At 39.0% G+C, this 22,029-nt stretch overlaps 2 protein-coding genes across 5 annotated transcripts; both read right to left on the bottom strand.

The window, feature by feature from the left end:
• Positions 1 to 1,612: 1,612 nt before the first annotated feature.
• LOC131778939 (uncharacterized protein SYNPCC7002_A1628) lies at positions 1,613 to 7,823 on the bottom strand. Of its 2 annotated transcripts, XM_066171586.1 has the most exons (7): positions 7,709 to 7,823; positions 6,033 to 6,338; positions 5,378 to 5,571; positions 4,582 to 4,849; positions 4,037 to 4,179; positions 3,161 to 3,196; positions 1,613 to 3,124 (listed from the first exon to the last, which is right to left on the bottom strand). In XM_066171586.1, the coding sequence occupies exons 1-6, from the start codon at positions 7,782 to 7,784 to the stop codon at positions 3,173 to 3,175; spliced, it is 1,011 nt and encodes a 336-aa protein (XP_066027683.1). In that variant the 5' UTR covers positions 7,785 to 7,823; the 3' UTR covers positions 1,613 to 3,124; positions 3,161 to 3,172. The 2 variants fall into 2 exon arrangements, with proteins under 2 accessions (XP_066027683.1, XP_058951406.2); XM_059095423.2 differs by having other exon boundaries at positions 1,621 to 3,196; positions 6,033 to 6,334; positions 7,709 to 7,821.
• Positions 7,824 to 10,868: 3,045 nt separating this feature from the next.
• Positions 10,869 to 20,860, bottom strand: LOC131778897 (uncharacterized). Of its 3 annotated transcripts, none has more exons than XM_066171386.1 (2): positions 20,822 to 20,860; positions 10,869 to 15,831 (listed from the first exon to the last, which is right to left on the bottom strand). In XM_066171386.1, the coding sequence occupies exon 2, from the start codon at positions 15,805 to 15,807 to the stop codon at positions 12,364 to 12,366; it is 3,444 nt and encodes a 1,147-aa protein (XP_066027483.1). In that variant the 5' UTR covers positions 15,808 to 15,831; positions 20,822 to 20,860; the 3' UTR covers positions 10,869 to 12,363. The 3 variants fall into 3 exon arrangements, with proteins under 3 accessions (XP_066027483.1, XP_058951363.2, XP_066027484.1); XM_059095380.2 differs by lacking the exon at positions 20,822 to 20,860 and adding an exon at positions 19,473 to 19,544; XM_066171387.1 differs by lacking the exon at positions 20,822 to 20,860 and adding an exon at positions 17,628 to 17,685.
• Between the last annotated feature and the right edge of the window lie 1,169 nt (positions 20,861 to 22,029).

Here is a 22,029-nt window from a genome sequence, read left to right on the forward strand (position 1 = left end):
TCTCAGCTACAAGGCCTTATTCAAAGAGAGGAAATCCTAAAGTTTTGGGAAAATATTTTCGGTTACTTTCCGAGACCGTCCCTAGAACTTTTTGATGTGATTTCCCCATAACATTCACAGGATAATAGTGATTACTATGCCACGCCCACCATTTCATTTATAAATCCGTGAAGTGATGAATAAATGACTGTAAATGTATGAAGATCATATGGGTGAACTACGGATAAAGACGTGAATATGAAAGCGATCTTCGCAGTAATGAACATTGCTTGAGCAGTAGTAAAATTAAGGCCTAAAAAAATTCAGGCCGGTAGGGGATTTGAACCCACGACCTCTGCGATACGGGTGCAGTGCTCTACTGGTACAGGCCTTATTTTCACTATTGCTCAAGTAATGAACAGATCGGACGGCTTCGCGGTCGTCCGATTTTGTTAATCACTCGTATGATTACAGACCGAATTGGACTCCACTCGGTCTTATTACCTTTATAAATACAACTTTGAGGGCAAGAGAAAGTTACGAAAGATGAAATAAATTATTCTTTGCTGTTACATTTTCTAGCACAGTGTGATGTTCTAATCCAAGATAAAAAAAAAAATGACACAACGTCCGGGCACTCATGTTGGGGTGGTGGTCTAGTTGGACGGTTCGTCTGGGACATAAAATTTCCAAGTGAATTCCAAAAAAATTTTTTGCCATTTTTTACCAAAGAAAGCCATGATTTATCTGAAAGCTTAGTTGTTGAAAAGGCCACCAAACTATTTAACAGTGCCTATTGCTTGAATTTGGGGGACTTTCGGTGGAGTGACCTCACACTTGCAAGTCTTCTCATTCAAGCATTTTGTATTGGATCCAGATGAACTGAGGGTAGTTATTGAATGCTAGAAGATATTGTATCCCAGGGAAGAAATTGAACTTCCTTCAAGTGTTGCACGCAAGTTTTCAAATGTCCTACTTGGCACTGAAAAGTTTGGATCAAACTACCGTAACTTGAGATCAGCTCGAATTATAGCCTCTTGGAGCGCTGATGATGGTTCTATTGATACCTCCGCGCCTAGAAGCCTAGGAATAATCAACTTCTACTCAGTGCACAGGTCAATGGAGAATTCCGTCAGCATGCATTTGCAGCTGTGTGGTGGTACAAAACTGATTGTGACCAAGGACATTTGGTAAACCAGCCCAGGTTTGGAAACGGTGTGATTATAAACCCTGTGGACCTTCCCTATTTATGCCAGTGCAGCGCGTAGCACAAAAATTTGCATGCTGTTCAGTGGAAATTAATGGGGTAGATAAATTGGTAGTAAGCCCCATTCCTAGGTTATTTCATTAGCTGTGATATTGCTTGAACTTACATTTAATGGCTGTTATAATTATCAAGTTGAATATCCTAGGATTTTGGAACAGCAAATCGTAGTCGTAGATAATGTTGATAGCACTGACCAATAATTTTAAGGCTGTATAACAAGGACCCCAAACGTGTGGATATCCACATTCTTTTCGCGTACCTATCTTTACGTTATTGTAGGGTTCCACAGAAAACCAGTTTCTGTGAAGTAATCCTTGTTGAAACATGTAAATATTAACATTTAACTAGTAAAATTTCTCGCTTGTATCGCATTCAGTCTCGTCGTGCGCTGTAAAAGTTCTTATCCACTTATCCAACTTAATGCGACATGCCCTTCGTAAATAGTTGCGTAAGTAGTAATAAATTTGCCAAATGCAAGCTTGTTTTATTGAAAATAGTGTTTATCTGCACTGTTGACGTATGATTTAAAGTGCAAAATACATGTATCCTTATGGAAGACAGAGTAATGTCGGCAATGGCTCGAATCTATAAAAAGCTCAGCGAGGTTCACTTGGACTCTGGCCATGTCGTCTACCTAAATCAACATGGCTGACGTTACAAATGACATATGTGTTAAATGGACTCACTCAATGGCAAATTGATTCCAGCAGGTTAACTGCCATTTAAACAGTTGCAAAAATCAAACACCGAAAAAAAATCAATTCATCGAAAAGGGTAGTGACGCTGAACCAGTGTAAGTAGTGACTTTAATCAGTGCCCCCTTAATACTTGTTGGTCATCGCTATCAGTTGAGCTTCAAGGAAATAAATTACGGGCGAGGCGATTTTAGTGGCCTGTTTGTTCCTTGTAAAGGAATCTGATTATAAATAACATATTATCGAAACAATATTCATAACCAGTAGTTATCGTTCTCTTTGACCTTCTGCGTTGTGTTTTGAAATGCATTCTGCTTTTCGTTCTCTTTTACTGTCAACTTAGTACTATTAGATCTCGATTAAAAATCCTCCGTTTGCAAGACCCCCACACCCCTTCCCCTTCCAAGAAGTTGTGGGCTAGTAGATTGACTGAGTGGCTTGAATGCCCTTACGGGTATAGGCCTATCAACTAAGAAATAACCCCCCAAAAAATATATACTAGTCTTGTACCCAGACCTTTCACGGCCAAGCACTTGTAAGGTCCCTACACTTCAGTTACAGTCACACGGTAGGTCCTGAGTACGTGATTAAATATGTCCCTTTCAATTTTTTCCCGCTCACAAGAACCGAGCCCTTCTCTGACTTCTTGCATAGGTCTCATGACCCCGAATATATATACATATTTTTCTTTTCTTAAAAAAGCGATTAAAAATTTACCAGCAATGTTTCAAAAAAGTTATATCGTTCATTTCCAAGATGGCGGGAAATGTCCATGATTGACCATAAGCGGAAAATCATTTTCTGTATGATAGGCATCCGAAAATGTCTTCTCTAACAGCATTCCACCGAAACACACATTATTAAATGAAGTATGAAGTACATGAGAGACATGGTGGATGGCATTACTTTAGTCATGAGACGTAACAGAGGCATAAGTTAAAATCCAAGGAAGTGGTCTGCAGATTCGGGTGGAAAAATTCATACACAAAAGCAATGGTTGTCAAGTCTTACGTTAACCTTTTTCGTCATTTTTTCTCTTTTCTCAGTTACCAAAGTAAAGGTAATTCTTGAAATCTTGTTTGTCCGTGAATTACTGGCCCCATTCCTGGCTGAGTTGTACCCGGAGGTTAAGGAATCCATTTGGATATTGCTTTCTTCGACTGAGAGCAACTTGACATGGTCTTGAGTACTTCTGTTTAATTCTTCCGGTTCAACTTGATTTTCGTTCTGTTTAGGGTTTCTTGTCGTTCCAAACCTTAGAGAAAATTTAACCAAGCAAAGCTGGTATAAGATTCAATATACACGCCAAGGCTGTTAGAGAGCTTAAAATCAAAGTGGTGTGGATTGAACTTGGGCGAGATTATGGCGTGTAAGCTGGTCGTACTGTGTCATTTGAGCATAATTAGGCGAGGGTAAAGCGTAAAAGTTGGTCGCACTGTATTGGATGAGGGTTATTAGGCGAGAACAGGGCATATTAGCTAGTCGTAATATGTCACTGCGCAATTAAGGGTAGTGAAAGCTCTGTTGTTAAGGATTGACGTTTCGACTACCTACCAGTGAGGAAGTCAACATGAAGTCAAGGTGCAAAAGTTGCCTCGCTCCCAACATGAGGCTTCGTCGCTCAGTTGGTTGTAGCACCTTCCTAATGTCTAGAAGGTACGGTTCCAAATTCCGTCGATGCCTGAAGTTTTAAGTCTTCTTGTTTTGCTTTGCTTTGGTTTTGCTTTTTAGTTTTGCTTTTTGATTGGTCTAAAAAAGAGACTCGTGCCATTCTCTAAACCAATCACACGCAAAATGGAAACCAATGGTGACATGGTCGCCCGCGTTTTCCCGCGCGTTTGACAACTTGCTTGGTTTTTCTTTTGAGTTTTCGTTGGCTAACGATAATGCGGTATCCGGTTGTTTCGATACAAAGTCGTTTCGATACAAGTCGTTTTGATACAAGCAGAAGTCAATTCGTTTCACGCGTAAAGTCGATTCAAGCCATGCAAACCTTTGATGTGACTGTCTGTTGTGATTACCTTGGTTTTGTTTTTCGACATTCAATTGAAAACTGTCCTATCATCTCATGCTTGGATCATGTGTCAACTCTCACCTTGACTGCTGCTCTATGAATGATTGAGTGACGCCTTCCAAGAACTTCTATGTCGTCATCGTACCCTCCACCAATGACAGTCGCACATGGGATCCCTCTGTTAAGAGCTATTTCTATTACGGCTACGTCACGATCCAACAACCCTGTAGAGTGATGATTCATTAGTAAGTGAATCTTTTTTAATCGGGCCATTTTCATTTTGATAATTTAAGAAATTTCTAAGTTTGTAAGATAAACGAATCATGACCTTGCCCCTTTATTACCAGATCCTTTGTACCATGGGTAAGGATGTAAGGGCGGAGAGGGGGTAAGAACTTCCCTGCACCACTCTCTTGCATCTCCCACACCTATGTCACCCACTTTTCATGGCGACACAGTGCAGATAAATAATTAAAGAATGTTCGTAACTTGGCTTTTTTTGGTCCTTTCACACCCTTTTAAGTTACCACTTCCTAACCCTTTTCTCCGGAGCACATCTCTTGTTCTTCACCCACCTCTGACCCCTGTGGTTTCCACCCTCAACCTCCCCTGTCCCCATCCAGTACCTTGATCTGTGAGACACAGTTTACCAAGCACATCATCTTGATGTGGGTCCACTCCAGCATCATACAGTATCAGATCAGGTTTAAAAGTGTCCATGAGCCATGGTAAATAATCCATTACCACCCTCAGATACTGCTCATCATTCAAGCCACAGTCTAAACCAACATCTAAATCACTTTGTTGTTTCCTGAGTGGAAAGTTTTTCTCGCAGTGCATGGAAAATGTAAATATGCAATCATTGTCTTTGAAGATAAAGGCTGTGCCGTCTCCCTGTAGAGGATAGCATCATTCAGTGGATTAACTTTCAAACCTAAATTGACATATATACAGGCCTCACTTTGATTTACTGAATGCCAGGCTCTGTGAAATTACTACACAGCTGTCTTTATCTTTTTCATTTCTAAGAGCTGATACATAGTTCTCCATTCTGACTGATATAATGTTCTGAGTAAATCATTACTATAATTTTGGTGTTCTATCCAGAAAACAAACCTCCAGTTGATCTATTTGTTAACTCTTATCTGCTTCTCAGCAAATAAAGTATGGAAACTGTGAGGAGAATTCACATGTTAACCCTTTCATTCCCAAGATCTTATTGGTAAATCTCCTTACTGTCTGCCATACAATTCTCATAATGTTAGTTTGGAGAATTTGGCATTGGATCAACTACTAATTCCCTTGTTGATATTTTCTTCACTCTCATCTCTTGTCTGCTTAATATTGTATAGGTAGTGTAAGGAGAAATTATGTCTTGGTCACTCATGAGAGGTAGAGGGTCAATACCTTCTACTAAATTACCTGGTGAACATCCAGGTCAACAATGAGGATTTTATCAACAACTTGACTATCAATCATGTCCTTAGCAGTGACAGCAAGATCATTCAACATGCAGAAACCTGAACCATGGCTGGGAAAAGCATGGTGTGTTCCACCTGCAGTACTGCATGCTAGTCCATACTCCATTGCTAGCCTGGCAGCAAGCATGGTGCCACCTATTTTTTTTTTGTAAAAAGGTCAAATTATTTTTTTTTTACTAATATTAAATAAATATGTATTTGACAAACTTATCCAAACACATATAAGGCAATGGCAAATTCAAAATTAATTCAAATTAGAATACTGAACTATTCTGCGGGCTGTCTCTCCTCGCAAGAGAAGTTAATTTAAAACACTTGTATCATGTGATTCTTTTGTTGCAAGACTGTTGGTGTCAGACAAGAAGTCAAAAATCCCTCGACCCTCCCCCTAGATCTGTTACTGGAATTTGGGAAGGGGGAAAGAGTAATACTAACTGTGCTGAGGATATAAGGAGTTTCATTTTGGTCAAACATAGTATTCACTATCTTATTGGTGAGGGTCTCTGGATCAGGGGCAAGTCTCCCCCTGCAAAACTCTGTTTGTTACTTCAGCACCCTAATCCATGCACATACTTAATTTTAACACAAATTCCTACCTACTTCAAGTAAACATCTTCTCACAAGGCCCTCTGACCAGTGAAAGCCAGTTTTCCTCATTTCTTTTGGAGGAATGCTTCCTGAGATAAAACCATCTACATAGTCACAGTTGTGAACACGTGTAACAACTTCATAAGGTGGTTCCATTGGTTGAAAGATTTTGACAGACCCTGATAGATTGTCTTTGATGATCCATTCCATTACTTTAAGAAACTTTGCCATTTTAAATCTGTGCTTTTCAGGCCACTCACAGCTAAAGCCATTGTCATGTACAACCGGTAACTTGGCAGCAAGGTGACAACTACCTTAAAAATAGGCAATTTTAAGACCACATGTGGCTACTGACATGGCACAATTTTTATAGCATTGAAAAGAATTACAAGTTGTATAATTATGCCAGAAGGTAGTGTAACAGAAGATTTGTCTCACATGGAAAACAGAAAACCTGCCACATCCCACATATTTATGAGTGCCCTATTCCATAAAAGGAAGATGACCGAAGAACATAGCAACCAATTGACACTCAACCAATAACTAAATGGTAAAAGATAATCATACCAATAATAATAATACTAAAAATGATGATAACAATAGTAATAGTAATGATAGCTATCTCAAGAACTTCACTGTTCCTCTATCAGTCTATCCTCTTGGCTCTGATAATGTTTTAACTATACTTATTTTAATTTTGCTTGTTAATAATCATTCATTTTCTTATTTCATTGCAATTCTATTGAAGTGAGACTTTTGTTTATCCAACGAGGCATTCAGCCTTATTGTATATTCTGCCATTGTGCTGTTCCATCATTCAATCAAATAGGATTACTCCATTAAACTCAAGGTATTGTATTTTGGACCTTGCTTGCCTTGTAAATTTAGCGGCTCTTTTGGCCATTAGTTGCTGATTGAAATGGTAAAATGCTCTCTCTTCTAATTGATAAAACTTTCTTTAAATTTTTCTTGATGTGCAGATCAAACCTCGTCATATGTCATCATCTCTACAACATATGTGGCTTCACCTCCTATAGGAGGCAATAGCCACAAAAAGGAATGTATATCAAGTTTATGATTTAAAAAGAACCAAAAATCAAAATAAGGGTAAGGAATGTGTAGTACTTCTAATGGCACTGGCTACATAAAGCACTAGCAATTTACAGAAATTGGATACATCAAATGTTTTGTCTTCATAGTTATGCACCTCACCTTACTGTACCAGCTGTAACCCCAATCCCTAACCCTCTAGCAATGCCCACGTGGGGGCTTTTAATAAGTAGCTTCAGCAGATCCAAGTGAAATACATGCTACTTATAGAGTCATAAAATTAATAAAAATGTTTCCAAGACAGTGCACTAGGTCTTGAGAGTTCACAGGTCTTTTTTAAGAACTTGAAAAACTTGAATGACTCCTTCAACATGGTCTCAACCTCCAAAAAGTAAATCATATCTCCTCTCCCATCCACTTACAATTCATTAAGATCTTGAGAATAAAGGGAATGAGGTAGCTTTGATTGTTAAATGAATTCTCCTTGTCAGTAACAAAGAAAATGTTTATTGGAGAGTATGGAGAATATGAATATCGATGTTGGGTAGAAAGGATTAAAGCCTTACTACCATATACCTTTGCAACACCGGTTAGCTATGTGTGATCTGAATGATTACAGCGAAGTCACCCATACCTGAGCGAAGGTATTTACTTTGCATACAGCTCACTATATTTATGCCATGACGGAATTCGGCACTGATCATCTGCATGGATTGAAATGGACGAAAAAGCGAACTTGTGCACGAGGCCATGTTCTGAGCATGGAGTTGCACAGCGGAGTTTGTTTATAATGTGGGTAAGTATGTCATGTATGGGCACATATTATTTCCTCAATACATATTATGTCCTATACCTTACATACAATACCCTACACACATTTATAATAAAGTTCGGATATAACGCGCGCTGTCATTGGTTGAAAGAGCGTGCTCTATGAGAGTATAGAGCATAGAGCTGAGCCAAAGCTGTCACGCCATCTGCCAAATTGTACTATGTTCGAGCTTTTCCGGGACTTCTTTTTAGCTTTTTTCCGATAATTGAAAGTGAAATTTCGGAACAAGCGAGCCGGCAAGTAGCAACAGAAGAACCAAACAAAGGTTTGTAAACACATCAGGCGCCGTAATTTACATTATTAAAACGTGAGCAGATACGAAAATTCTCAAAGGAAAAACAAAATAGACATTCCGAGTTTTAAAGATTTTCACGCTCAGTTAGATTGCAAGCTTACGAACGGTAATAAAAATCAAACACAGCTAACACTCGTATAGTATATAAAGTTCAAAGTTCAAAAACAAAACAGAACAAAGCAGAAATTATGAAAAATATAATCAAACTGACATATCTGTTAAAATTCATACTAATCATGACGGTGTCTGAGCAAATATGATCATGCTGAAGTCCATCGCGGCTCGCTTAGCATGGCGATCTCCGGTCATTACAGTAAAGCAAGCCTCAGAAACTACATCGGCCGGCCTTCGAGTGAAAAAATAAGAGCTCGCTCTGATATCCTTTCCGATACGTTGAGTAGAAAGTCACTTCAGTCACTGCAGCCGAGTTTTGCGGCGCTGTCATCCCGAGCGATCTTCATGTTCCGGTGAATTCAGCTGTCGTTCATTTAAAAAACACTCGCCTTGAACAGTTTGTTTTCTACCTTGTCATGTGAAAAAACTCGCGTGTTTTTTATGAGCCATAATTCGGCTGAAGTTCACTGAACATTTCACTTGAAGATTCTGTATTAAAAACTTGGGGCAAAAGCGTTAAAATCGACCTGCCGAACTATTTTAGTTTGTAAACTATCGCAGATTGTGAACTTTGATGGTTTTTGAACTTTGATGGTTTGACACTTTTGACAGCTTTTGTCTTGTAGAGCCAATCAGATTATTTGAACCATTCTAACAGGGATTCTGATTGGCTTATTGTGGCGTGCTCTATGAGAGTATAGAGCATGCTGACGACATTGTTGTTCGCTTTGGAAATAAAGTTTGTTTTGAAAATTGAAAGTAATGCTTCGGGAATTTGACGGATTCTTTATTATAAAACAAATAGAGAAGCCTTGACTGTGCTCTGTTCTGTTATAAAGCACTTAGGAAGCGGTTAGAGCACTCAAGAAGTGGGGAGAAACACTCGACTACGTCTCGTGTTTCTCCCAACACTTCTTTCGTGCTCTAGCCGCTGCCTGCGTGCTTTATAACAGAACAGAGCACAGTCAAGGCTTCTCTATTTGTTAAACAGGGCAAAACAAGGCTAGGACAAGACCGCTGACAACTGGAAGACCCCTAAAGGATTATGGGTGGTCCGTAAACTTCAATCAAAAGGTAGTCCCTGATCAAGACGTAATAAGAGAGCGCATCCTTGACGACTTATCTTTCAAGGCAGCCTCCCCTCCCACAAAAAAATACATACGTCACTCCTCAGTATCCAAGTCGTCATATGGGAATAATTTCAAGTATTATTCCCTGTCAGGACCCCATGTCTAAACTTCACACTTCAAAGGTCTTAGAAAACTTTTTAAACAATTTTATCATGCGATAAAAAGATGAATGATATGAGTTAAATTATTTTAACGTATTCGAGTTTTCATTCGTTTTCCTGCTTTGGGCTTGAAGAATAAGTCGAATCGGCTTGGTTTAGCGAACAATTTTGAATTTTTTTTTATTCCCGACCCATAGCGAAAGTGAACAAAACAAATAGTTTGCTTGAATATAACAGGAGCACATTTCGATTGAGCATTGTGGACGCGAAACCGAAGTAATCTCAACGGCCAGTCAGAACAAAGGGTAATAACACAAGGAGCCATTAATAACTCTAGTTAAAGAGAAGAAATATAATAGAGTGGTGGAAGTTTTCTGGATCAATCAAAAAGTGACGTCAGGCAAAACCAGTGCAATTTTGTATTACTATGGACATTCAATTGAAATTGCTTGTAAAAATAAATTTGATAAGGAGAGGGCCCTTTATAATCCATTGTGATGACATTCTTCCACCCTTGACCATGAAATCAAAACGGCCATATGTTAAATTTGATAGACATGCGTCACCTCAAAGAATATGCCTTCAAGCAGCCTCGTTTCTGGGGTCCTCATGGAAAGAAGAAAGAAGATTGTGAGAACGAGATTACCCAGAATGCTTTTCTTTGGGAAGAAGGGGAGAGAATAGGAATTGAGAAGTCACGGCGTCAGAATTACATGTAGGGCCTAAGAATTTGTAGCAGGTTTACAACGAGCATCTTTCGTGAGAGAGAAAATTAGGAAGCCGGCAGACTTAGCATGCATAAACATTTTAAGGGAGGGGATTACTCCATGCAAGATCCATACAAAAGGCTCCAACTGAAATCGAAACCAACAAAACGGCTTCCTGCCCCTTAGGAAGGCAGCAATAACAAAGGTTTCTATTATTTTGTATTTCCTCTCTTCCCTGAATCGTCTCCAATCAACCTCAAAGCGCGGGTAACCGACACGGGCAGTGTGAGAGCGCAAAGTGTGATGGGTAAGGAGTAAGCGAGAGAAAGACTCCTCGTCGACCTCCTAACCATCACCCTTCCTTCCCACTTTAGTACCGCGCACATTATTGGAAACGACTGGGGACGAGTCAGCCTTTGTCAGGTTTCAGGATACAAAGGCCATTTTCAATGACTGAAAAACAGAGACCGAGAAAAATTAAGAAACTCGTTTTAAATGACGATCTGTACTTCAAAGGGGGAAGACAGCTGTCTTCAGGTATAATAAGAAACTGCATTAATTGAACTTTTTATAAAGTTGTATTTGTGTAACCGGAAATACGTTGAAGGTAACTTGATAAACAATGTAGAAACAGAGAAAACGCGAAATTCTGCGAATTGACTCAGATTTAATCAATGGTTATTAGTAGTAGCAACCCAAACATAGTCAGATCCCAGGGGTTTTTTTCATAGATGGCAAGCAGCACTATCAGAATATGCTTCGCTGAAAATAATAAAGATTACCGTATTTTCTCGGTTATAAGGCGCACTCGGTTATAAGACGCACCCTGAATTTTTGAACTCGTTTCTTTCAAGTTGTTAAACCGAAAATTTCGCCTAAATACCCGGTTATAAGACGCAACCTCAACTTTGGGCTTTTTCACCATCTTCACTTTCAAAACAATAGCGTTTTCAAAGTTCCTAATTACAGTCATGTCACCTTTTTTAACAAAAGGCAAAAAAGTCACACATTTGCACGAACAAAGCGAAAAAAAAATCACACCTATAAAAGAGATCTAGATACCGTGAATACAGTCTGCCTTCTTAGGAAACAGTGTTACTTTCTAAAGCTATGAATACTAATTGATCCAGTTTAAGCTTTATAAGCATGTCTCAGTTGGTCAAACTCCTAGTTGTAAAACTTCATTTACGGCGATTCAGTGAGCATTGCTGTGTTCAAAACAAAAATCATGCCTAGTACGCGACGTTATTCTTACGATCTGAACTTTAAGCTGAAAATAGTAGAGGATGCAGAGTCAGGGAAAAACGATCGAGAAATTGCACGCGAGTACGGAATATCCGAGTCAATGGTTCGCAAATGGCGAAACCAACTGCATATGCTGTTTAATGGCGAGTTAAAGATGACTGCCAAACGTGCCTCCATGGGTCGGTACAAACCAAAATATCCAAAACTGGATCAACGCTTAGCAGACTGGTTTAGCGATCAAAGAAGTCAAGGTACGATAAAGAATTGTTTTGTCTTCAATTTGCGCTAATTGATAAACAGTCCAGATGATCAATGTTAATATGCAACACGTGCACGTAAAATACCTTGTCCTTTAACACTGAATTGTTCTATTTTCTGCAGGTCTCTCAGTTAATAGCGTAATGCTCCGGTTAAAGGCGAAGGAACTCAGCTCCGATCCGGAGTTCAAGGCATCTATAGGGTGGTACAACAACTGAAAACGTCGCCACGCTGTATCTATGAGAGTGAAAACAACTTTGGCCCAGGGTCTACCAGCAGACATGGAGGAGAAGATCGTTGAATTCTATCGTTTTGTGTTGAGGGCCCGGAGACGTCATGACTACCAGTTAAGCCACATCTTAAACACGGAGGAAACTCCCATGCAATTTGAGCTACCAGCCACAAGAACCCTCGAATTTACAAGCAACCGAACAGTGCGAGACGAACTGTCGATGTTGCTGTCATTCCCGGTGGCCTGACGTCAGTGTTCCCAGTGTATGGGAAGAAGAGAAGGAGGAGACGGAAGATGCAGAGGAGATTATTGACAATGAATTCGAGACCGGCAGTGAAGGCAAAGAAGGAGAATAAAAAGTACCTGCAGCAGTATTTATAAAACGCAACAACGCGTTGCAGCGTCAACATGGTCAGGTCCAAGCTTTTTCAGACGAATGGCCAGTGCACGATCATGATAATCTTTTGCCTGACTCAGGTCACCCAGGTTATAGTGTACAATACCCAGGCTATTGTAAGAATTTGCAATGTCAACATGGTCAGGTCCAAGCTTTTTCAGACGAATGGCCAGTGCACGATCATGATAATCTTTTGCCTGACTCAGGTCACCCAGCTTTTCGTGTACAATACCCAGGCTATTGTAAGAATTTGCAATGTCAACATGGTCAGGTCCAAGCTTTTTCAAACGAATGGCCAGTGCACGATCATGATAATCCTTTGCCTGACTCAGGTCACCCAGGTTATAGTGTAAAAAACCCAGGTTATGGTAAGAAATTGCAACGTCAACATGGTCAGGTCCAAGCTTTTTCAGACGAATGGCCAGTGCACGATCATAATAATCCTTTGCCTGACACAGGTCACCCAGCTTTTCGTGTAAAACACCCAGGCTATTGTAAGAATATGCAACGTCAACATGGTCAGGTCCAAGCTTTTTCAGAAGAATGGCCAGTGCACGATCATGATAATCCTTTGCCTGACTCAGGTCACCCAGGTTATAGTGTACAACACCCAGGTTATTGTAAGAATTTGCAACGTCAACATGGTCAGGTCCAAGCTTTTTCAGAAGAATGGCCAGTGCACGATCATGATAATCCTTTGCCTGACTCAGGTCACCCAGGTTATAGTGTAAAACACCCAGGCTATTGTAAGAAATTGCAATGTCAACATGGTCAGGTCCAAGCTTTTTCAGAAGAATGGCCAGTGCACGATCATGATAATCCTTTGCCTGACTCAGGTCACCCAGGTTATAGTGTAAAACACCCAGGTTATGGTAAGAAATTGCAATGTCAACATGGTCAGGTCCAAGCTTTTTCAGAAGAATGGCCAGTGCACGATCATGATAATCCTTTGCCTGACTCAGGTCACCCAGGGTTTTGTGTACATTACCCAGGCTATTGTAAGAAATTGCAACGTCAAGATGGTCAGGTCCAAGCTTTTTCAGACGAATGGCCAGTGCACGATCATTATAATCCTTTGCCTGACTCAGGTCACCCAGGTTATAGTGTACAATACCCAGGCTATTGTAAGATTTTGCAATGTCAACATGGTCAGGTCCAAGCTTTTTCAGAAGAATGGCCAGTGCACGATCATGATAATCCTTTGCCTGACTCAGGTCACCCAGCTTTTCGTGTACAACACCCACGCTATTGTAAGAGTTTGCAACGTCAACATGGTCAGGTCCGAGCTTTTTCAGACGAATGGACAGTGCACGATCATGATAATCCTTTGCCTGACTCAGGGCACCCAGCGTTTTGTGCACGTTACCCGCGTGTTCGTAGATATCTGTTATATCTAAGCCAGGGTCGTGCTCGTTGACAATGGATACGTCTAATGCCATATGGATGAAACGTCTTGAAGTTTCGTATTCACAATGCATATAGCAAAACCTACTCATTCTAAGGAGGTCCATCGCATGGTTCTTGATCAAAAAGCCACTTTGGTCGACTTGAGAAAGAACCTTCTTAGAAAAATATCTCTCAATTTCTGGGGCTAATTTTTTTAAATGAGTAACATGTCTGCTGTTTATTAGAGCATAGGACTCGTAGTTGTCCCTTGGTAGATATTTTTCTACAAAACGACTGAATGATCCAATCACTCCACTGACGACCTCGTTGTGCTTATCATCCGAATGAGCTGCAGCCAAAGTCTTAATGGAATTACGTACAACCTGATGCACACGAATGTAAACATCAGTTTCGTCCCTTTCAAACATCAGCAGGGAGCACCTTTGTATCTTCAAACGAATCATTTCTATGTCTTGAATTTCTTTATCCACAATTGTGATAAAGTCTTCTATGATATTAAGACTTAATGGTTGTGGTGCACACAGGGACAGGAAATTAAAGGCGTGATGCATAATTTTGCTGGATTCCATAGCTGTTTCTACGGCCAGTGTTGTTGCTGTGGTCATGGACTTTACATAGCTTGGGTTGACTTCAGCAAGAAATTTCTCCATGACATTTCTTTGGCCTGTTTCAAGTTTTGCAAGATAGTCTTCCCAGCCAAAATTAGATGTCTGTCGAACTTCTCTGACATAAGTGGCGGCACTTGCCAAGGCGAGAGGCTGGTAGTCCAACGCCTGAGCAACTTTGATTTCCATCTCTTTGTCCGTGATTCCTGAGAGCTTTTCCAATAAACAACTGACATCATCAAGATTCATTCCGTTGCTTATTGAGATGTGTTTGTTGAAGGAACTTGCTTGAGGAATTGACCCACTGTCTTGAGTTGTGATAAGCAACTGGCCTCTTGCCCACATCTCATTTTCGGCTTCGGGTAGATGGACATGCACATGTGATAGACTCGCGACATTATCAACTACGAGCAGCCACGATGTATAAAGCCCAATTTTCGTTCCGATCAATGCCCTAAGATTGGTGATTTTCTCATTTGTTGTCAAGTCCTCTGAATGGAGGGTGGTTGTCACCGCGTACTCGGGACACTTAAGACGCCTTGAAAAAGCCACATACGATTGTAGCACAGTATCTGGACTTTCACCATTTATCGTCATCACAAATGAGGTACCATCCGGAAGATCTTTAATTTCTCTGTAGAATCGTTCAGTCACAAGACCCGCTAGTTGAGACTTTCCACTTCCAGGATTTCCGGAGATGTAAAGGTAACTTAGCCTGTCTTTATTTGCTGTTTTAAGTTCTCTAAGCTGTTGCATTATTTCGGCCACCTCTCGGTCGCGGCTTGTTACGTCATGTGAGGGTTTAGGAGGGAGGACACAGAAGGGGGAGATATCATTGTTTAACTGATCTTCAAGGACCAGAAGCTCCTGCTTAAGATTGTCAACCATTTTCAAGACATCTTTCAGTTCCTCCGTGGGAAAGCTCGTTTGATTCTTAATCTCTTGAATTTTCATTGTGGAAAGACCGAGCGCTTGAAATGCAGTGTCAACTTTGCCAATGATGTTTTGAAACTGCAGGTCTGAAAGGTTTCCTTCCGACATATGCGCAAAATCTTCATTTCGAAACTTTCTGAGGGCATCGACATTTGATCTGACAACTGGGCTGAGGTTGTCAATACAATCTGAGAAAAGAATAGCGTAGAAAAGCATCGTACAATCCCATTCTGCTCTGTTTCCACCAATCATGGTTGTAAGGAGACGCGCATTTTTTTTTTGGTTCTGAGCAGATTCCTTGTTTTTAAAGTCCACTCCATTTCTTGGTTCATCCTTCCATTCCCCTGACGTTGTTGCACCGTAGCGATTGTCCCATTCTTGTTTGAAAATTATTCGCAGACCATCAGTTAATACATCAGCGACAACGTAACAAATCCTGTAGTAGTTGAGCTGCTCTTTGCTGTATTCCATCGCCATGACGATATTCACGTTTGAAAGGGCCTTAGTAGAGACAAATTGATTTATATTAGCGAGTTCAGACTATATGTTTTCTAAGTTTTTAGAGCTGTTTGAATATGAGTGGTTCTTATCAGTCCTCATATGTGGCTTAATTGACTGTTTCAAGTCCACTGTCCATTTTCACCTGTCCGATTTCAAGTGTTTGTAACTGCAAAGGCCAAGTCAGACAGTTAAGCAGCCAATAGAAATTAGGCACTTTAAGCCATCAGCCAATAAAAATCAACTATTAATGCCAGTCAGACAATGCCAGCCAATCAAAATGAAAAGTAAACTTCTTGAGTGGCCAAGTTGAAAACAAACATGGACGAAATTAACTGGTCCAATGACTATTATCAGTAACAATAAAAAAGTTATGCGCTCTTACAACAAATTTTTCACTCCTGAGTTTCAAATTTTGGTATTTTAACAATTAATTGGTAAATGCAGAGTTGCAGTATAAGTTTTTTATGCCGTATTTCCTTGAATAGAATCGAAAGTTGCGTTGTAACGAGCTTATCTCAAATTCTGAAGTGTGCTGCGTATTTGCGTTATTGCTGTTTTTTGTTCAGTGGGTCCATTGTGTAAATGTCGATGAACCTTTTCAGCATTTAATTTAACTTATTCTGATGAGAAATTCCATTAATAGAGGAGCTTAATCAACCGTATTGATCGATAAAGAAACAAATGATGTGCTTGCAAGCAAGGACCCATTTGAATTCGCGAAAGAACATCAGCAGTAATCGACTGTATCTATTATCAATGCAAATACGTAGTGTGAGTTTAATTTGTAACGAGAGCATGCGTATCTGATCAGGTGCGGTAATGCGGTGATTTCAGGAATATTTTGCTGTGTCATCCTTACTATAATAAGTATGAGGTCAAACAAACCATTAATCATTCTGCGTCGTTTTACGGTTGCTTTGTTTAGTTGAAAAATAACGGCACAAAATCAAGCACTTGCACATCCTGCCAGAAGATGTAAAGATCTCGATTGGAGATTTCTCAAGCAATGGAAAGCAAAAGACTTTAAAGCGAAAATTCCCTTCTGTCGCGAATGACAGAAAGGGTGAGAGTATCGAAACCTTCGATCCCTTATTGTAGTATTTGAAAGCTTAAAGTAGGCACTTCCCGGCACCTATCTTCTAATACTTTTTACCGTTTCCACATACTCGTGTTATCTAGAATCTCCAGAAATTAATAGGTTTCAGTTATTTCTGTAATGTCACAATTTCAGTTATACACGCATCCTCCGAAATCGTATTTGGAGTGTAGCTAGTCAACGAAGGTCAACTTGGTTCGAGGTTTTGGCTCTGTTGATAGTTTATCGCAATCAAATGTTTTTGTAATAAGTATAAATGTTGTCTACACCTGGACCTCAACATATACAGTATATACAGTTTCTTCTCATCTGGTTTGTTCTTTTCGGCGCCAAAGACTTTCTAGTGATCAAATTATGGTTGTCAAACCACGAGGAATAAAATTCCACTGTGACCTTCTGGAATAACAATGAAGTCTCCTCGAAGTCATTAGCTTATAAGGTACATTGATTTCGTGATAGTAAGTAAGAAGTACAGCTGTGCGCTGATATCATAGCAAGGACTGAGTGGTTCTAAGGACTTGAACATTTTGTTGTAGGCCGAAACCAGTCAAATTAATGCAATTTGATTTCGTGACTTGACGGTACGTAAACAGGACTTTGGTCTTAAATGACACATTTGAGTTTTCGGGATCAAGATTCGGCTGAAGCATACTATAAATTAAACTTAAAACAGATACAACCAATTATGAATGATACCCACCGTTTCCAGTGATTCTTGAATAATTCAACACAGAAACGAGTTGTTTTGTCAAAATAATCATCCGTTGTGATATTCGATCGCCTAAGGGCAAGTTTTACAAGTATTGTTATGAATAACAGATCGATACGTGCGTGTTGAGCCCCAATCGAAACGACGTCATGTAGCTCGCCTGGCTGGCAATAATTGACTTCTAGCTTTTAAAATGAGACAGTGGACGCCACGTGAAAGAAATTTTCAAATCTTTCGACGCAACTCGACGTAAGATCTATAGTTCTCGAGGATGAAATTCAGGAATACAACTCGGAGATTGAAGAAACAAGGGTTGCGTCGTAACTAGGGGAAATAACTTATTGTACTTTACGCATTATTTAAATCAAGAGCTAAAGGAATTGAACCATACAAGTGCAATTCAATGTGTCAATGTCAGGGTCTTACTTCTTCGCCAATACTCTTGGAGTACCTGATGGTGAAAATCCGAAATGTTTCTTGAGTTTTTCGAGAACTTTCGAATATTATGTACATGTATGTTTTGAATGACTTCTACTTAATTGATTGAAACTTTTCACTGATAAGTTTTAAAATTAGTTAGCTTCCACTATCTCTTAATTGAAACTGTTTTGGCGTGATTTTTGTAAGTGGTGGGTATCAAATACTAAATAGGGCTCATAATGTCAACTTTAGATAACGAGTATTATATTAAAGTTTCTTGTTAATCCGTTTTTGAATTTCATGTTTCTATAGCAACAGAATATTCAATTCTTCTGTTCTATAATTATCGCTGTTTTAAGTGTTCTAAGTGCTTATGACAGGAATACCAGTGTGGATGGCGAAGCAAGCCCAAAACAAAAGTTTTTAGAGGGAAAATTCCCGTGATCGTATCGAAACCTTCGTTCCCTCATTGTAGTATTTGAAAGCTTTAAGTAGGCGGTTTCTTCCAGTAATTTAATAATTTTAACCGTTTTCAACTCAGTACACTCGTATTATCTAGAATCTCTAAAAATTACTTGGTTTCGGATATTTCGGTAGTTTCGGTTATGTTTTCCTCGATTACAGGTGTCTCAAACAATGGAAAGCGAAAGCATTCGGAAAATGAAAATTCCCTTCTTTTGTTTCGAATGCATCATATTACTGAAAAGGCGTCTGGACTGGATAGCTATAGATAAGTGGACCGTAGTGAAACTTTTGGTTTCCTTACTACAAAATTTATGATAACTTGCACTTTTGAGAACAGTGAACAGGAAACTCCAAAGGTACAAAATAAATGTTACAGAGTGTCGCACGCATCATCAGAGATCGTATTTGGAGAGTAAATGGTAAACGAAGATCAAATTGGCTCGAAGTTTTGGCTCTGTTGAGAGTTTATCGTGATCAAATGTTTTTTAACGAGTAAATGCTGTCTACACCTGGACCTCAACATGGCATATATAGTTTCTTCTCATTTGTTTTGTTCTTTTCAGTGTAAAATACTTTCTAGTGATCGAATTAAATTTGTCAAACCACGTAAGAGTAGAATTCCAATGTGACCTTCTGGATTAACAATGAAGTCTCCTCGAAGTCAGTAGCTTAAGATACATTCCATGATAATAAGTAAGAAGTACAGTTGTGCACTGATATCATAGCAAGGATTTAGTGGTTGTAATTAAGGACTTTAACATTTTGTCCAAGGCCTAAATCAGTAAAATTAAATCAATTAGATTTCGTAACTTGACGGCACGTAAACAATACAAAGAAATGAAGGGTTTGGTCTCAACTGACACGTTTGAGTCTTCGGGATCAAGATTCGTCTGAAAAAATACTATAAATTGAACTTACAACAAAAAAGGAAAAATAATGAATGATACCCACCGTTTTAAGAGATTCTTGAGTAATTCAGCACAGAGACATTTACTTAAGTTGTTTTGTCAAAATGATCATCCGTTGTGACACCCACTGCCTAAAGGTAAGTTTTTCAAGTATTGTTATGAGTAACAGATCGATACGGTTCTCTGAACCGCAATCGAAACCCCGTCATGTAGCTCGCCTAGCTCGTCTAGCTCTTAAAATGAGACGGTAGGCGCAAAGTGAAAGAAATTTTCAGATCTTTCGACGCAACTCGAGGTAAGATCCAGTTATCGAGAATGAAATACAGAAAGATGACTCGGAGATTGATGAAACAAAGCTTGCGTCGAAACTGGGGGAAATACATTGATTACTTTACTCATTATTTTAACTCAAGAGCTAAAAGAGTTCAACCATACAAGTGCAGTTCAGTGTCTCAATGTCCAGGCCTTATTTTTTTGCAAACACTCTGGCGATAACTAACGGTGAAAATCTTCATGTTTCTTGAGTTTTTCGAGAACTTTCGTATGTTTATGTACATGTATGTATTGAATGACCTCCACGGAATAAATTTATTGAAATTTTTCACTAATAAGTTTTGAAATTAGTTAGCTTCCACTGTCTCTCAATTGATCTGTTTTGGCGTGATTTTGGTAAGTGGTGCCGGGGTATCAAATACGGGAAAAGGCCCATAATGTGAACTTTAGATAACGAACGTTATTTTAAAGTTTCTTGTTACTCCATTTTCGAATTTCATGTTCATATAACAACAGAATGTCAAATTCTTCTGTTCTATAATTACGGCTGTTTTAAGTGTTCTAAGTGCTTGTAACAGGAATAACAGCGTGGATGGCAAAGCAAGCCCAAAACGAAAGCTTTTGATGGGAAAATTCCCTTGTGTCTCGAATGACAGATTAGGTGACCGTATCGAGGCCTTCGTTATCTTACTATAATATTTGAAAGCTTAAAGTAGGCACTTCCCGGCACCTTTCTTCTAGTAATTTATTACTTTTTGCCGTTTTCAATTCAATACACTCGCATTCTCTAGAATCTCCAAACTCTACTAGGTTTCGGTCATTTCGTTAGTTTCGGTAATGATTTTTTTTACAGGTACATTCCGTGATAATAAATAAGAAAAACAGCTGTGTGCTGATATCATAGCAAGGATTTAGTGGTTTTAAGGACTTTAACATTTTGTCCGAAATCAATCAAATTAACTCAATTTGATTTCGTGACTTGACGGTAGGTAAACAGCACAAAGAAATGAAGGGCTTTGGTCTCAAATGGCACATTTGAATCTTCGGGATCAAGATTCGGCTGAAGAATACTATAAATTAAAGTAAAAACAGATACGATCAATAATGAATGATACCCACCGTTTCAAGAGATTCTTGAATAATTTAGCATACAGGCATGGATTTCGCGTCAACGAGTTGTTTTTCAAAATGATCATCCTTTGTGACACCCCACAGCCTAATTGTAAGTTAATAAAAGTATCGTTAGGACGAACAGATCGATACGGTGCTCTGAGCCGCAATCGAAACGACGTCATGTAGCTCGCCTGGCTAGTAATTACTAATTTCTAGCTCTTTAAGTGAGACAGTAGACGCCACTTCAAAGAAATTTTCAAATCTTTCAACGCACCTCGACATAAGATCTATAGTTATCGTGGATGAAATTCAGGATGATGATGCGAAGATTGATGAAACAAAAGTTGCGTCAAAATTAGGGGAAACAAATTAATTACTTTATACATTATTTTAACTCAAGAGCTAAAGGAGTTGAACTATACAAGTGCTGTTCAATGTCTTTCGTAGATTTATGTACATGTATGTCTTGAATGACTTATACTTCATTGACTTAAAATTTTCACTTCTAAGTTTTGATATCAGTTAGCTTCCACTGTCTTTTAATTGATCTGTTTTGGTGTGATTTTGTTTAGAGGTGGGTATCAAATATGTTAAATAAGCACATAATGTGAACTTTAGATAACGAATATTTATTTTAAAGTTTCTTGCTAATCCGTTTTCGAATTTCATGTTTCATGTTTCTATCACAACAGAATATCAAATTCTTCTGTTTTATAATTATCGCTATTTTAAGTGTTCTAAGTGCTTATGACAGGAATGACTGTGTGGACACAAAGGAGTGGGTAAATTATATAGACTTAACCTGTAAAATTTTCATATTTCCGGATATTTAGCATTGTAGATCGACCGTATTTAGTTCCCCACATTATTCCTCATGGTGGGTTCAAATTCTTAACAGGTCCTATCGCGTAACCTTCTACAAAAACATTTATTATCTGTGGTGCGCGTTTTCGGTAAACGTCTATAATCAAAAGCGCATTACAATAATAATAATAATAATAATAATAATAATAACAAATATTAATAAAACTATATATACAAATACATACATGTGTTCTAAAAATATACCTTAAAAATCTCAACAAAATGCCTTGGAAAACAAATAAGTCCTAAGTAAACTTTTAAAAGAATCAATGTTTTTATCCTGCCTTATTGGCAAAGGAAGGCCGTTCCATGGGACTGGGGCCGCCACCGTAAACGCCGCCGCGTAACAC

Source organism: Pocillopora verrucosa, chromosome 8 (assembly GCF_036669915.1).
Source record: "Pocillopora verrucosa isolate sample1 chromosome 8, ASM3666991v2, whole genome shotgun sequence".
NCBI lineage: Eukaryota > Metazoa > Cnidaria > Anthozoa > Scleractinia > Pocilloporidae > Pocillopora > Pocillopora verrucosa.